At 34.2% G+C, this 17,584-nt stretch overlaps 1 protein-coding gene across 1 annotated transcript in view; it reads right to left on the reverse strand.

Moving 5' to 3' along the window:
• Window positions 1-1,332: 1,332 nt before the first annotated feature.
• FSTL5 (follistatin-like 5) overlaps window positions 1,333-17,584 on the reverse strand; it is a gene marked incomplete at its 5' end in the record, with an annotated part of 59,114 nt that continues 42,862 nt past the window's right edge. The window contains 1 exon segment of the mRNA XM_009085182.1: window positions 1,333-2,528. Coding sequence (XP_009083430.1) covers window positions 1,826-2,528 — 703 coding nt within the window.

Here is a 17,584-nt window from a genome sequence, read left to right on the forward strand (position 1 = left end):
ACATATACATATATATATAAAAATTATAGGCACTTTCAAATAAAGTCTGTGTTACTTGCCACTTAAGTGTAGCTACATTGGACCATTCACCAAAGTCATGACTGTTTAAAATTTATGGGGTTTATTCTCCTTTTGTCAAGCATTTTCTACATACAGAACATTCACGTGGTATAAATTACAGAACAAAAAAGCATGAGGCAGACTACTGCAAATAAGTGAGTAACAGACAGGTTACATGATTCTTGATTGTTCACAATGGAGAAGAGTTGTTAAAAAGGAAAACAGAGTCAGTAGTCAGAAATGTAAGCAAACTCTTATCTCAGTTAAATCTACCTACCAGGAGGTTTGCTCAAGCTAAAGAGAGATCTACTGTACCACACAGGGCAGGATGCTAAATGCACACAAGATTACAATGCTAGAAAATTCCAGACTTCTAAGCAATTTTACACAATCTAAATTGCAGTAAAATTTTGTTTAAAAAAAGATTTTTTTTTCTGATTGCCTTCAGTAAATGGAGGTCAGTTTAAGAGCTTCTAAGCATTCTTTAGCAAAAACATAATAAAAATAAAAATATTCCAAAACTTTTAAGTCATTGCTCTAAGTCTGGATAGTTGTTTACTGCTGGCTTTCTGATCCTAGTGACTTGTTATTCTACTTCTGGGAATCTTTTTCCCATTTACATGTTTAACCATTGTTAATATTAGAATTCTAAGTAAACAAACTATAAAAAATACAAAGTTTTTGTTGTCTGGTTGTTTTTTTTTTTGCACTAATCCAATTGGATGCATGGAATAGAAAACCTGTTGAGCTAACAAAATGGTTTAACAAACACGGATCAATGGTACAATGAATAAGCAAAAATGTTATCTACTGGTTGTAGACTTCGGTTCTTTGCATTTTCATTTTCTTAAAATGCATTTTCTTTATTTTTAAGTAAGAGTTTTGTCAATGATATAAGTGACGCTTTGTGATGCCAGGATTTTAGAATGTGGATTATTCTAACAGGATGTGCAATATTTCTCTTCAGTGGAACTGAAACTCCTTGCTGATGCAACCCTGTGATAGCTGAAAAACCTCATTTTTTCTTAAAAAAGGTTAAGCTTCTGCAAGCAGCTCTCTCAACTAAGACTCAGCATAAAAATAAACTCCAAATTGCAGTGATCAGAAAACACTGCAAATATAATTTCTCTTTTATCTTTTTTCTCTCCATGTATGTCCCACAACTTGATACTAGAAATTTAATACCAAAACTTTCTTTTCAATGACTGAAAATCCTGTAGCCACAGTGGGAATAAATTATAGAATTTCTGCTTTATCTTTCATGTGAGACTTTCGCTTCAAGGCACAAAAATATTTAACAGTGGACTGGACAAAACAGGACATAACATTTCCATTTCAGGAGTCAAAGGTTGTACAACAGCTCTTATTTTGTGTCTGAAGCAAATCAAACCAAAATTTGAATCATATGTAATTCTTCCATTTAGAAATGCAAAGTATCATATCAAAATCCCTAAAGCTTTTTGGGGTGTTTTTTTCCTACTTCCTTTAAAGCAATTTATTACATTTATCAACAATTTCAATATTTAGTCATTTCAGTCAAACAATAGAATCTCAGCTGATAATTAATAGAATACCATTATCAAATAACCATTCTTGTAGCAACATTTATGTGGAAGTTGATTCAAATTGTGTTCAAGTCAAAGAAATAACAGGTATAGAATGGTCTAATGATTTAAAATTAGAATTGTTTAAATTTGAAGAATGGTGTAATTTAAGTGCAATGTATTGTAAAACTATTAATTCAGTAAATATCTAATACAGATCCTTATGCTTCTCCAACCCAAATTACTGTGTTGCCTCTTTCAACTTCAGTGATTTCACAATTTAACTTATTGAGCCGTCCATCCAGGATAAACAGAGATTCCTTGGAAGGGGTCATGAGATACTGACCAAAAAGGCCACTGTCTTTTATAAGACGGTTCTTACTGTTCCAAGGCCATTCTCCTGCCTTGACAGGCTCCTTCAGACTCTTCACCATCTTAACCTTGCCAGAGGAGAGCTCCATGAAGAGAACATCAGTTTGTGTACTGGAGCTGCAGTAGACATTGTATTGATGAGCTTCAGTGAATGATGGCTGAAAAGCTACATCAGATATGTGCAAATTAGTGTGAATGTCAAATGCATCCTGTATTTCTCCTCTTGTTGTTATGGACTGGATCCTCATGAGACCTTTTGCATCATCAATGCTGACAAGGTAGTGTCCATCTGGAGAGATATGAGGTGTGCCTGTTACGTCCCCATTGTATCCAATCACAGAATCGGTAACACTATCCACTATAAGCTGTGGTAGGACAGCCCCAGTAGTATCAGGCTTACAGCAGATGAAAAGATATCCTCCAAGATGTGTATAAGCCAGTGCATGAGGAATGCAATTATAATCCTTTAAACTAATTGTCTTGATGTATGACATCGTTTCTAGATCAATTTTCTGAAGCACAGGCTCATCCTTGTGAAGAATATATCCAAACCTGAAAGGAAAAGCACAAAACCAAAGAAAGTCAGAGCTACTGTGTGCATTGTATATGAGGGGAAAGTCACTATAAGCAAAACAGATAAGCTAGTATGTGCAGCAGCATATTCCTACATATCTTAGCTTCAGATGTTTCAGATATTAAGCAGTTTATAATATTTAATTTTTAGTGTTCTTGTAATTTAGAGTGCACCAAATAAAATGTCTAAAACCCATTTATCTGATTAATGGGAAAAGTTCTTTTTTCCTACTGAGATAGTGGAAAAGGTAAACATTGCTCTTAGCATATCTATTCAGTTCTAACTTTTGTAAAAGCCAGGAAAGAGAAAAAGATTAAGTATTGACAGATAGTACATCCTACATATTTGAATTCACTTTATACAGTTCTTTGACTTTCCTGGGACATCAGCTTAACCCAGTGCTCGTTGTTAGTCAGATAATTATCTGAATCTACCTAATTTTAATTCAGTAGAAATGAATATCATAAAAGGATTTAGGTTTATGCCTCCCAACTATTCAAGCTCCATAGTTCTTACAACTTATATGACCCTTTATGCATCAAGGAACTTTCACTGAACATGAATAACATGATTAAACTTTAAAGTCTTAGAGCTGATTGTTTATCACCTTTTAAATATAAACTAGAATACTCTTCTTTAATGCTGGTTTATAAGTTCTGAATGCACAATCATTTGACTTTCATATGCAAAAATAAAATTCTAAATATTATGGAGTCACTCATCCTGTCAATATAAAGCCCTATGGTAGCTGGAATGTTGCAACAACTGTGTTGTCAGTAACACAAAAGTAGTATACTTACTAATCAGTGAACCACCAAAGTAACAGACAAAAAAACTTTCAGTCTCATTGACATAAGACAGGGTGAAATACATCTGCACTTCCTACTGAATTGATCTAAGAACTTTAGCCCCACCTTCCAAAATCCCTGCAGACTGCTTCAGTATCATAGAACCATAGAATCAACCAGGTTGGAAGAGACCTCAAAGATCTTCAAGTCCAACCCTATCGCCATTACTAGACCATGGCACTAAGTGCCACATCCAGTCTTGTCTTGTAAACCCCCAGGGATGGTGAATCCACCACCTCCCCGGGCAGCCCATTCCAATGCCTGATTACTCTCGCTGTAAAAAATCTCTTCCTAATATCCAACCCAAACCTCCCCTGGCAGAGCTTGAGTCTGTGCCCTCTTGTCCTAGAAGCACAGAACTACAGAATTATTTTGAGTGGAAGGACCTCAGGATTTCATCTGGTCCAACTCCTGCCCAAAGAAGGACCAGTGTGAATCAGACTGCTTGCAATTACAAGTTGAACTGACTCTGAGATCATTTTTTGTCTTTGATTATTCAGCCACTTATATGTAATCTGAGTTCAATCATCTGGTTAGAAAAAGGGTAAGCAAGCCTTTTCAGAAGTTACATGAAGACAACTTGATAATTACTGTTATTTCTGTATTAATGAGCTCTGCTGTTCTGTCAGATCATCAGATAGAATTTGGTTTTTAGCTTTTTTGGCCAACTGACATCCTTTTCTTGATCTTTTTGGGTAGCCATAAAGTAATTGATTCCTGAATTCATTATTATGTAGAAAGCATTTTGCAGTCACAAGAAACAAACTTGTGCTGTATTATGTACAGAATGATCCTGTAATAGAAAAGGTTAAATACCTAGCAACACTGACATTTCAAATATCTCCATGTTAAATAACCAACATTACACATATGAGCAGTGGTTACAGAGGGGCAATAGAATTGGCCTATTGGTTATCTTCTACGTAACAGCCTCCAAAGTAAAGCAACACTCAGTGAAATACCCAAAGTGTTCACAACAGGTAAAAGGGGAAATATCTAATTTTAGGCCAATGTGATGACAGGTTCTGAATAACTTAATTTTCAGCTATTATAATATTATTTTATCTATTTTAATGTAAGTACAGTGCAGACGTTTTTTACTTTAATTACTTTTGATCTCAATATCAGTAATGAAGACGCAGAAGATTTTCTGGTTTTGAGTTTGGAAAGCTGACTTTGGGTTTGAAATCATTATTTATCTCTTTAAGTATACCAATATAAAGTAATGGGAAAAATTAGTAAATCTTATTTAAAAGTGAGAGAAAAGGCTGTCACAAAGGTGTTTTCAACTTATGTAGGTACTTAAAATATGGACTTAAATCCAAGTGACATTTTCAGATATACATAAACATACACAAAAGCAATACTGTGATTTTGAAAATCCCACCAGACATCAACTACATGATTAAATAGATACCTTTGAAAATTTGTCCTACTGTTTTCAGGTTTTAAAATTATTTTCTGTAATAAATCAGTCATTTAACATTTGAATATATTTGATACATTTTATTGTATATGTGTCCATCATATTTCATGGTACCTTTACTTAACTCAGTAAGAAGACTTGAAATTTCACTCTATGCATTGAGTTGCTCTCTAGTTTCTATCCCACTTGAGAGAAAACACAAGTAGTTTTTTTTATTAAAAAGTAATGAATTTTTAAGCATTTTCTACCACAAAACAAATTTAAGAATCTAAATAAATATATTTTAAACCGGTCAAACCCTAAAACAATTGTTTTGATTAATCACATATCAACCTGAAAAGGCAGAGGACTGTCATGGTTTAACCCTGGCCAGGAGCTCCTAATCACATATATTCTGATAATTAGTTATATCTGAATACCCATTTACAATGTATCTCCCTGTAAAAGTGTGCAAGGAGCAGTTTAATACATAAGTACATACAACAAAATATATCATTTTGAATAAGAGTATAGGAAATCACTCTGTCAAAATAATGTTTACAAATATCAAAAACAGACAGAACTTAGGACCTGGGTGAAAGAGAAGATCCAAAGTGGGAAGCTGGTAAAACTTCATGAACAATCTTCCCTTCCCAAAACTGGAAGTATGGCTGCCAAAAGTAATTTATTAGCACTAATAGGATTTTATCACTACTATTGTTTAACAATTCTTTCTTGGCTGTCATGCTCTGTAACATTTCAGTGCTCCAATTAAAATTCAGTAAAGCTGGACAGAGATGTAAATACCCAAACAACCCAACAATACAGATAAAAAGCAGTGGGGGGAAAAATCGTTTCAAAGCTGCCAGTCTTCTTGGATATAAAAGGATTTGGCAAGCTGTGTGTTTGATATGTTTGTCTGCCTGTCTCAGTGAGAGCTGTGTGGCTTGAGTTTTGAGAAGCTGAACAAATCAAGAGAGGTCTGTTCGTGTGCCTGTGAGGTTTACGTGACTGATTCTTAGTCTCTGTGAATTGCTAGGCAGAGGCATAAGGATGGAAAAAGTAATGAAGTTCTGGAGGACAGATATGGAAGTGAAAAGAGAAGTGAAGAAAACTGATAAGGCAAGCCAAGGATTCTATGTCTTGTAAAGTAAAAAAAAAAAGTCGAACAAAACAAAAACAAAAACAAAAAAAAACAACCCAAACAAAGAATGAGAAAATATACTTTTGTTACATAAAGATGAGAAAGTACTTTCCAAGCCACTAGCAACTGAGGAAGGTGATAAACAGGTGTTTTATAGGAACATATATCTGTCAGGTTAGACAATTTCTTCCTAATAATTTTGAAAGAGTTGACTAGCTCTTAACATTTAATAAGCCTCAGAATAACATGAAAATTTGGAAAGTCTGAAAAAGGATTCTTGAAATATTCATAAGACAAAGCCAGGTATACCAGCTAAGCTGACTAGCTTGATGCATATCCCAGGGAAATAATAAAACAGATGATATGAGAATGAACTACAGAAAATCAGGAATATAATGCAGGCAACATGGGTTTATGAAAAAATGAACTTTGTCAGACAAACCTAATTTAATTTTACTATAAAATTTTCTGAAGGTACCAGAATAAGGAGGGCATACCTTTCCTGAAATAAAACCTGATACCTGAAGGAAAAATAATTTATCTGTAATAAAATGTAGTTGTGAATGCAGAACCGGCATTTTGCAGGGAAGTTCTGCCTCGGGTTGGTACAAACACTGATACCGCACAAAATTTTCACAGAAAATTTGGATGTAAATACATGTCCATGACACTAAGGTTGCAAATAATGACAGAAAAGTCATTATATTAGTCACTTGCACATTTAAACAAGTTGTGTTCAAAGGCAGCTAAGTGTAAAGCTGAGCAGCTTCACATGTGAATGAGGAATGTAGGACATGGCACATAGAAAAATATCCTAAAAAGCAGCAACTATGAAAGGATTTAAGGATCAGATACATGCAGACTGGAGTCTAATTGAGTCAAAAAATTGAAGACCCAAAAGCCCTTGTAAAGTCCTCAGAGGTGAGTAAGAATAATGCCACATACTTCTATCTATATTCTGCATTGAGGAGAACAAACTAAGAATGCTTTATGCTGTTTTATTGCTGCCCTTCTAAAAAAAGGATCATTAAAAAATTAGGGGAAAATAAAGATCTGAAAAATATTTGGGGGATGAAGAAAATGATTTTATGCAAGAGTCTGAGTCCAATATAATAATTATTACAGACTGAAACCAAACAAATTTAAATTAGGAATAGGTAGTTTTTTCTAACAATTATGACAATAAATCATTGCAACAAACTACCAGAGAGGTGATTAAATTTTCTGTGGTAGGAATCTTCAGGTAAAGCCTCTGCTACTATCTGTTCTCCAAGTAGATGAAGATTCAGGAATATCAGATTCATTATCTGAATCTCTTGGTGACTATTTGAAATGTTTAAAACCTATAGTACATACAAAAAGTCAGAGAAGATGTTCTCCTGGTCTCTTCTAGGTTTTGAACATATGAAACATCAATTTTTCAGCTTTGTTCATACAATCAAAATTACATAGATACAGAAGACTTTAATCTTACCCTACTCATTCATATGAAACTGAGATTTTAAGAAGACAAGGGTTTCAAATCTCATGAAATAATTGTGATTTGACACAATGTCTTAGCTCATACACACACAAAAGTAGTATGTGGAGAAATCTGTCTTTTTGCAAGCCTGAGGCTGTGGTGCCACTTTTACATCCACAGTATAGAAAGGAACTGTTTATTTAAAGCTGAACTTGCATTGTTTCTGATCTTAATTAACTGTACATTTCAAAGTAAGATACTAATAACTTTTACAGTTCCTTATCTTTCATACACAGACATTTATTTAAAAAATCAATATCCCTGTTGACAACACATTGGTCTCTAAATTTAGGAAGTTTGTGAATTGTTTGTAATGTTACAACTATACAACTAGAACAGCTATAATTTCACTTGGAATGAAAGATGTTCTAAGGCTGGGATAGTCATTCTTTTGAGGTTTATTGATCTAAATACAGAAGATCATGATGGATATATTGGAGGAATGGTGATAGATCACAGAGACCTGCTTCAGAACAGTTACCTGTTTACACACAGCAATGATCAGTTGGGAATAAGTTTTAGCCCACTGTCCAATAAACTAATTTCTGTCTTCTAACCTACAGGTGAATCTGTCAGTACTTCCCTTCTGTATAGTATGAAGAACCTTCTTAGCATGGCAGTGTCAGATTATTAACTCTCTTTTCATTGTCAGGATAGGCTTCATCTTTCTGATGAGGAGACAAGAGCAACTGTAAAAAAATTATACTTACCAAATTTGTCAGAAAACAATATTGCAACTCACTAAGGATAAAGACAGTTTTGGACTGCACAGATTAGTAGATTGGAGGATGCAAAAAAAAGTTGTATTAAATAAAAAAGAGTGATTTACCAGATCTGTAAGAAAATGTCCTCTAGTGTAGTAAATAGATCCAGCAAAATAGGGACATTTCACAAAATTGATATTGGTACGAGTTTTGTTGGAGGTCTCAGCAAATCAAACCAGTAAGTGCATGTGTTGAGTCTTCACTATGCTGAGATTTCTTTATCCATTCAAAGCAAAACTCTTAAATCTGAGTAAAGAAGTCTGCACTACTACTCTATATTCTATAGACAGCTGAGCTCAACTCCCAAAGTTGCCATAATATTGCAACTCTCCAAAGTACTTGTCTGTCTAAAAGGATTAAATAAATACAGCCATTCATAATCATGTGATGAAAGTGTGTCTGTCACCTATGTACAGTTAGTCTGTTTTTTATGATTAGACTGTTGGGAAGCAACAAGGGATACTTGAAAGTGTCTTTACTTTTCCTGAATGTTTTCTAGATAGTTGATGGAATATTTAATGCAAAGTTTCCTCTCATATAGATTGATATGCAGAAGCCTCCCACTATTCATTAATCCCTGATTAATATTCATGAGAATCTCAACCCTCATGTCTCTTCTATGCAGTGAAATCATGCTCAGTATCAGACAGCACATAAAGGCATCTCCCACAGTGCATATTGGAATCATGTGTAATTCAAGCCTGCTTGACATGAGAGCAAATCTTCACATTTCCAATAATTTATTTTACAGTTAATGCAAGTGGGAATCTGTAGCCTGTAGGCATTGAAGTAAACACTAGAACTGTGAAATCTGTGATTGTTTCTTTTTCACTTATTCTATATGAATAAATAATATTTTAATTCCAGATTTTCAGGATTTTGAACCATACACTGTGACAAGCAGCTAAGAGAAACAGGAATAATAATATTTAGCAACTCTATAGGACTTCCTGTATGAGTAGTATACTGGATTTGGCTGGAATGGAGTTAATTTTATATATCATACCAACCTGTTTATGGTGCTGTGTTTTAAACTTGTGAACAAAAGTGTTGATAAACCACCAGTGTTTACTTACTTTTGAGCATTGTTGCCACAGTATCAAGGCCTTCTATGTTATTTACTCTGCCTTCCCCACAAGTTATCTGCCTGGGGATTTGGAAGAGGTTGGGAGGTGACACAGCTGGCTACCCCAGGGATATTCCATGCCATGTAACATTATGTTCAACAACAAAACTTCTCCCAAAGTGGCTGTTGCTACTGCTAGGTGGGGGCTTGGCTGCCAGCTGGGGACAACACACCACAGGGCATCATTAGTTTTCCATAATGAGCTTTACAGTAGCCAAAGGGAAATTGAGGTAACTAAAATTTACTTGTCCAAAACAATTTAAAAGAGACAGGAAAAATATACTATTGGGTGTTAATTGAAAAGTGTATTAAAAACAAAAGTGCAGCTCCTATGGATGACTTATTTGTATTTCTAATTTTAAAGAAAAAAATGCATCCACATATTTGAGACTAGCACAATTACAAAGATGAAGTTAACATGTTATAAATTATTACATCTGCTATTGTCTCACAAAATACAATCAAGATCAGATTTTTAAAGTATTTTAAAAGCATTCAAAAATGATTTAAAATATAGGTTTTCAGTCTTAGTTTTATGGAACTTACTGTAAGCCTGTATGTAACAAAAAAACCACAAGTGCACAGCAAACCCAGTAACTGCATCATTCTGTTCCCAAAATAGTTAGCATAATTATCACTATCATATTTCCCTAACTACTACAAAACTGCTAACGTGAAAACTCTCATTGCCAAGCTGGCAAACAAAATAACCCACATAACAAGACAGATTAGTGCTCTATCAAAACTCCTCCTCTCTCTCTCTCTCATCATCAAATGTCTCAGAGTAGGGGATAATGTGCTCACAGGAACTTTCCCATCATTGAGAAGTATCTTATGGCATGAAGCAGTAAGGTGAATCTCACATTTTAAAAGGCATCAATTTCAGAAATCTTACTAGGTATTATCGTTATACATCCACATTACCGGTTTTTACCTTATTCTCCTCCAACATTTTTTCCTCACAAAATTTCCATCACCTTAAGTTCCATTCTTCTAGACAGGTATAAAGGGTAAAAACAAATGTGAAAGTGCAGATTTTCATAACACAACGGGATTTATATAGCTGGCTCTTTTTCATTGTCCAGAACAAATTATTCAATCACTACCCCTTAAGGTGGTGAGATACTCACAAACCAGACTGAAACCTCACGTTACTGTAGAAAAATAGCTTATTATGGTTTTGAACACATAATGTTGGTTTTATATAAAATTCCTGTTGAGTTCTTTATCATGTCTACTCAGCGTAAGTAGCTTTGACTATTGCATGGGAGTACTTTTGCTTTTGAGGAATGGACAAGAACATCTTTTTCCTCTCAAATATCTCACTGGTCTTATGTATCTGTTACATCATTGCCCTTTCTATCTATATCAAAGATGTTTTGAATGTGATTAAACAATTTAAAATATATACAGATTCCTGCTCTGTTCTTTGTGGGTTTCTTCCATAAGAAGAAGATAGATGTCAATAAATTAATTATAAAATTTATTGTAGAAATATCATTGGCAGAATGTGTTACGTACTGGTAGTGGTAAGTGAAGCTGAAAATCAGAAATTTGGCTGAAAACTTCAGTGACTCACCCAGTTCTGTGGGAGGTTTCCTGGGTACAGGAAGTCACACTTACGTGCATAACTTCCCATCTTCATCCCAGTAGTGCCTAAATTTTTTCCTATTTTCTAGTATTGAGAAAAGGCATAATAAGAAACTTACTTCCAGAAGGTCAGTATTTATTGCCTGAATTTCAGCACTGCCACATTCTAGTATCCCTTTCCATAACAGAACTGGGCTGACATTGTTTTCAAACCAAAATGCATAGCCATTTGGACAAGGAGGTTGTTTATTGTCTACGCTTTTCTGAATTCAGCAGATACACTCATAGGACAAGGACTCATCTTGTGAGCTGTTGTACTTCAGACTGACAAGGATTCTGCAACCATCAGGTTATGACTGTGTATAGGTGTGTAGCAAAAGATCCCTAAGCATCTGTGAAATCTCCTACCTTCAGACCCTCCTTCTGTCATCTAAATCCTGCAGGACAGAGGGAGGCATAAGAGGGGAATTCAGAGCTGAAACTGCATGAAATAGTACTTTCATATCCCTGCAGTTTACTTAATCTCAGACTGCAGAGTTCTAATGGAGAAGTGTGTTATTTGATATAATCTAAGCATGTGTTACACAACATAAATATGCATACATGCATATGTGTGTATACAGCAGGTATAACATCTCAGTCTGCAGTTAAAATATATGGGAAAAAAACGTGTACTAGGACAGACCTCCTTTGACAGTTTTTTCTTCTAATAGAAGAAGTGGAAGATCAAAATTTATTTTTGATTCACATTTTCTGGGCTTCAGTCCTAATGTTCCAAATGTTTTCACTGCTCCTCTCTGCCCAATCTTGCATCTCCCAAATTTGCCTATGAGGAGCCCACTGATGCTGTTTCAGGTCAAACAGTAGTATCCTTGAAAACTATGACCTTTCTTTCTCCTCTCATGGGCTAAGTATCTCCCCTAAGGAGAAATATGAAACAGTTTCATGACACAGCTGATGAAATGGATAGCTGAATGACTGTGTTTCAGTATCATATGTAATTTAGGACAGCAGTGCTAGATCTCAAGAAACACAGAGCTGAATGTTGGGTGGCTCTTATAAGGATTTCAAGCAATGCACCTTGAAATTAAAAAGGACATATTTTAGATACAGACTTTGCTCACTGCAAAATGAGTGCAGTGGTGGCACAATGATCGGTTTTAGTACAGTATTTTTTATAATCTAGTCTTTTCATCAGTTTATTAAAAATTGACATATGAACCAGGAAATTAAAAATGACAAAACCAATACATGCCTTGACTGTATGTCTTTCAGACTACTTAAAAATATCAATTTGTTTATATTTACATCCTTACTGCTTTGAAATAAACAAGAAAAACTATTTCTGCAGTCCTCATCAAGCACAGCTGTTTCCCTCCGCTTTGATCATATCAGCAGTCAATAAGAAGGTTGAATAAGTGCCATTACAAATGTACAGTCTCACAAGAACTCCTCACTACAAAAAAAAGTCATTCTCTACAGGGAGTAGTTCTTTCCTGTAGACATCTACACTTCTATGCATAACTATGCATGTCCACGTATGAAGTAAACATCTAAATTGCTATTTTTTCCATCAGAAATCTAGTCTGTATGGTCAACAGAGGCCGAAAAGTTTAAGATGACCAGCACCAGAGGCCTGCAGTGGGGAGAAAAACTGCCTTCTGAACTCCTCTATCTGTATAGGCTAGATCTCCATTAACTACAGCAGAAGACAGCTTACACCCATGGATACACTATATTTTCATGCCTGAATCTAGGTGCCTACAATCTGAACCTCACACTCACCATAACCATCCCATCATCATGAAAACATAACATCCAAATATAGCCTTATAAAACATTTTCACAGATTTGCACAGATTTGGAAAATTAAAGTTTAAATGACTGACACTATATCAGGATGTGACTAAGAGCTACAATTATGTTTAAAATATGATTGTGTTTCTCCAAGCCATTATAATAACTCCAGGAATCATATCTATGCAGAGGCTATTAAAGCTGCTCTTTGTGGTCAGAAATTAAAACAGCTAGCACTGCCTCAAGTACCTTGATAGAGAGAAAACTATCATATAAGTCTCCATGCAAAACAACCCTAAAAGCAGAGATGTCCCTCCCAGAATTTCCAGGAATCTCTGAAAATGGTTTTCACAGCTCTCAAAGGGGAGCTTTAACAGAAAACCATTAATTCACTTTGCTTTCCACAAAAATCATATTTTTCCAACATAACAATATTTTCTCAAGTCTAGAGAGTCATCAGACAAATAAAAATTCTTCAGAGTCTGCCTTTTGTTTTTATCTTCTTAGGGTTTTGCAGAGCTCTAAGAACTGCATGCAAATCTTACATATGAATTTTCCAAAAGCAACTTTCTTTATCCTGGGATCTTAATGGATTACATTTTCATGTCACTGTTAAAGCATTTGACATAGTCTGTTAGAACAAACACCACAGCTACTGCAAAATATCAAGATTGAATCAGACTCAGACATTGAATTTGCGAAGGACAACAAATATTTTTTAAGAAATATTAAATGTAGAGGAATCTGGCTAGTAACCGTGCTATACCTACCAATTTTAAATGTTTAGGGAATTTCCTATTTTTAAAAGAATAATTTTTAAAGTATTTCTGTTTTGGCAGAGAGAAACTTTGAAAGCTGTGCAAGGGAATGGTACACCATCTATGTATTACTTTTTCTCATTCTAAAGCATGGGGCCCAGATGGATAACACAGGATGAAATTCAACCTACTGAGGCATTATTTCTTGAATTAACTGTTCCACAGTTAGGGCAAAATTGTCTTACCTTTATTTATTGCCTTTATCATACTGTGAGATGTATACTAGGTTATTGTGTAAAACATACTAAAGCAAAGGTCACAAGAGAAAAAAAATGATGAAGAAACTCAAGACAGGACAAGTAGTTCTGTATGAACAAAGTTTATGTTCATTTGCTGCATTTGAAAACCTTCAGTTCATCCTGTAATAATACTGCATCTTCAGTAGTTCTTGAGACTGAAGTAATACTGAGACCTGTAGCTACAAAAATTAGTAAAGATGCAATCTTAGGTTGATGTGAAACTCTAGCCAATTGAAATATGAATTAATAATTAACCTGATATTCCATGCAAAGTATCAAAGTCATGTGAATTCTAACACACCTTCAAAATTATTCTTGCAAGGTACCATTTTTTTCCACCCTTCAGAAAAATGAAGTTACTTTGCATCTCGTATGCACAAAGAATAGTCAAGCAAGATGCTAGTGTGGAGTTTTCTTCCTTTAGACAAACCATACATATTGCTTACCTCTACAATTGCATTCACTATAAAAGAGGAAATATCAAAGCAGTGGTTAAAAAGGCTAAAAAAAAAAAAAGCCTAGGAATTTTTTCTCCTAAAAACAAGGATAAATTTCATTTTACCTTTTTCTGATGAATATAGTAACCTAAAACTGTATTTATTCTAGAGTTCAGGAGGATCAACAGAATAGAAGATGATGATGATGTAAAAACTAATGTCCTCTTCCCTTTTTGCTTTTGGCCCTACACCCACATATTACCCTCATGAAGTCAATAGGTATTTTTTAAAATATGAAATCAAACACTTAAGAAAAATTATGTTCTCAAACAGAAAACAAATAAAAGAGAAGAGAATTAAATGAGCTACAATCAAAATTATCTTCACAAGAAGAAAACAGCAGTATTTTTGTATGAAAGAAATTTTATGACCTGAATAACATAACTCAAGAAAAAAATTAAACATTATCTACTTTATCCTGAGTTAATAACATTTGTATATAAAGCCACTCAACATTCTATGCAGTGGATACAATTTGTTTTAAGCTCATACACAGGTGATTCCAAGGAAGAGTGCTCTCCATGATTTATTTTACTTCAGTTGCCTCGCATCCATACCATTTAAATAATCACACAATTAATTTTTCTTACTTAAGTGATTTTAAAATACTCAATTTTTGTATTGTCATTTTTCTATTACAATTACTGTAGTATATTGTACAAATGAAATATTTACCTATTTACCTTACATTTTTAATTTTGGAAGTGTTTTTGATTTCAAAAACTGTCAGCGCTGCAAGGTCATAACAGTCTTCTTATCAAGACTAACAAAATTACTGCTGACTAGAATAGCTCATTTTCAGCAGGTTGCTCAGAAAAGACCTTTCTTTAATTTCTGAAGTTCATAAACAGTTATTTTATGATAAGAAAAGGCTAAGTGAATTTTGCCCAGCAGATATTGCTCAGCAGCAGAAGTGCAGCCTTTCTTTTGGGTAGTATAATGCTTTTTGACTTTCTAAGTTTGGGTTTTTTATTTTGTTGCTCATGTTCTTTATAACATTAAGAACACTTGCTTCATATTTTTCTTTTGCATCAGAAAAGGTGGGGGGTTTCTCCTTCTTTAGTATTTGCATGTAACAGCATTAAGCACACGGCATCTTCCTGTCAGAGGAAATATTCACACCTTGGAGAACATCTTGATAATTCTCTATTTTTTTGGAACATATACATTCACACACACATCTGTCAAGTATTTCTGCCCTCTTCACCATTTTATCTATTTAGTTGCTGCAATTATTTTAAATTACATATTTAAAAGTGCCTCCTAAATAAAAAGAGAAATAACATTTGCAGCAGTATGGTGTGACTGTGATAATTTGCCTCAGAAGTAATAACATAGTGCTTAGTAATAGGAATAATTGGCAAAAAAATAAAATAAAAATTAAAAAATACAGAACAGAAGGTTGTAGGGCCATACTTAGGGAAAATGAGTAATTTTAGTGTAAAACAAGATCATCACTATCCATTCTGTCAGATGAATGAAAAGGTCCATTCTGCTGAAGAGAAGAATTTGATGGCTGGTCTAATTTTCTAAAAAGATTGGCCATTTTGTTGTATTCTTATTTGGGAAGAAGTTCTCAGTTTTGACAACTTCAGGTTTCTGCATTCTTACAAACTTGCACATAAAATATCTCATCTGTACCCTCAAAAGAAAAATCACAGGTATTCTTTGAAGTTTGTAACATATGTGGGATGAAAGAGGAAAATTAATATAGAGGTATAACTTCCTTTCCTTAAAATCAATACTAATTTTATTCTTAATTGTGGATATGGATTAAGGAGTACCTTTTTAAGATAAAAAATAGATGCCAGCAGAGAGTTAATCCATCAGAAATCACATATACTTCATACATTTACTTAATAACATTGGTACAAATAAATATAGATCTTTATAGATTAATTCAGAAAGGAACCTAATATGCAATTGTAAGATATATGAAACTAACATTTTTAGATCTATGGGAGAAGATGTTCTTAGTAATGATTAGATCCTAATATTGAAATAGGATAAGGAAGGACATAAGGGATAACAAGGGCTGAACATCACCTGAGAGATCCAAACCAAAGGAAAGTGATCTTTATAGCAAGTATTCCAAGATTTCAGAGACTGATATTCACAGATTTGCTCTGGAGATTTTATTTTTTACTATTGCTTTTTATATACCTCACAGAAGTGAACACAGTTTCTCTATTGCCATCCTCAGTGGGGGAGTTCATTGTAGAAAGGATTAAGTTGGATGTCTGAGACTCCACAGCCAATGATGGCTGAACACACTAAACTGATTATTTCTCTCTCTTTTTCTTTTACGCTCTCAGCACATACTGACCATTATTTTGAAAAATAAGGATATCAAGGATTTCAAGACAGCCATGCAAGACTGAAGGGTAGAAATATTTCTACAAGGGCTTGAAGGAATTCTGACAAGTGCTATGTTCTTAGAATTAAGGGATCTCCTCAAATTAAGCTTTGTGCTCAGAGGTTGAATAGAAAAAAATTCCATCACTAGACAATAAGTGATGAAGATAGGAATGAATATTATAAAATTAATAGGTTTTGAGCATTAGTAAGCTCTCAGTTTCTGAGTTTATCCTCCATTATATTTAATATGATTAGCTCTAGACTAAAAAAAGAGTACCACAAATTTAATGCTGTTGAGACAAAGTGAATGAGATTGTAAATACCATAAATGAAATCTTCACTTTAATTGTGATAGTTTTCACTTGGGTGGAAAAAAAATCACAAGTGATAAAAGATTTCGAGCATTTATTTGTGGAAAAGACTCTATGCAAGCTGTCCTCTGTAAATTGGCTGGGTAAATCATGTAAGTCCTTACAAGAGAAAGTAAAAAAATTCTTCACTAAAGTCTCATATTCATAACAAAAATAATATACTCCTTGATATACTATCACCCATAGCTCAGGACTTCTGACTCAGATTTAGTACACATTTGCACAGGGTAGAGATAAATCCTGAATTTTCAAGGTACTAGTAATGCAGGAGTCTGTGAATTGTCTGAGGCCTCTCTTGCAGAGCACTTGCAAGATGTGTATATACAATACACTTTTTAATTATTGCAAATTGTTGCCCAGTGATTACAATTCTGATACAAAAATAACCGAAGAAATTTTAGGAAAAAGGGAATGAAACACTTTAAGTTCTACACTTTTAGAATCCAGGAATATATGAAACTGTTCATGTTATATCATAAAGGAACCCCCACAGCAAAAGTCTATTTGTAATGTTGGCAGCAAATGTGCTTTTCTTTCTTGTACCTTCTAGGGAAA

The sequence above is a fragment of the Acanthisitta chloris genome, unplaced genomic scaffold (assembly GCF_000695815.1).
Source record: "Acanthisitta chloris isolate BGI_N310 unplaced genomic scaffold, ASM69581v1 scaffold4842, whole genome shotgun sequence".
In the NCBI taxonomy this organism is placed as follows: domain Eukaryota; kingdom Metazoa; phylum Chordata; class Aves; order Passeriformes; family Acanthisittidae; genus Acanthisitta; species Acanthisitta chloris.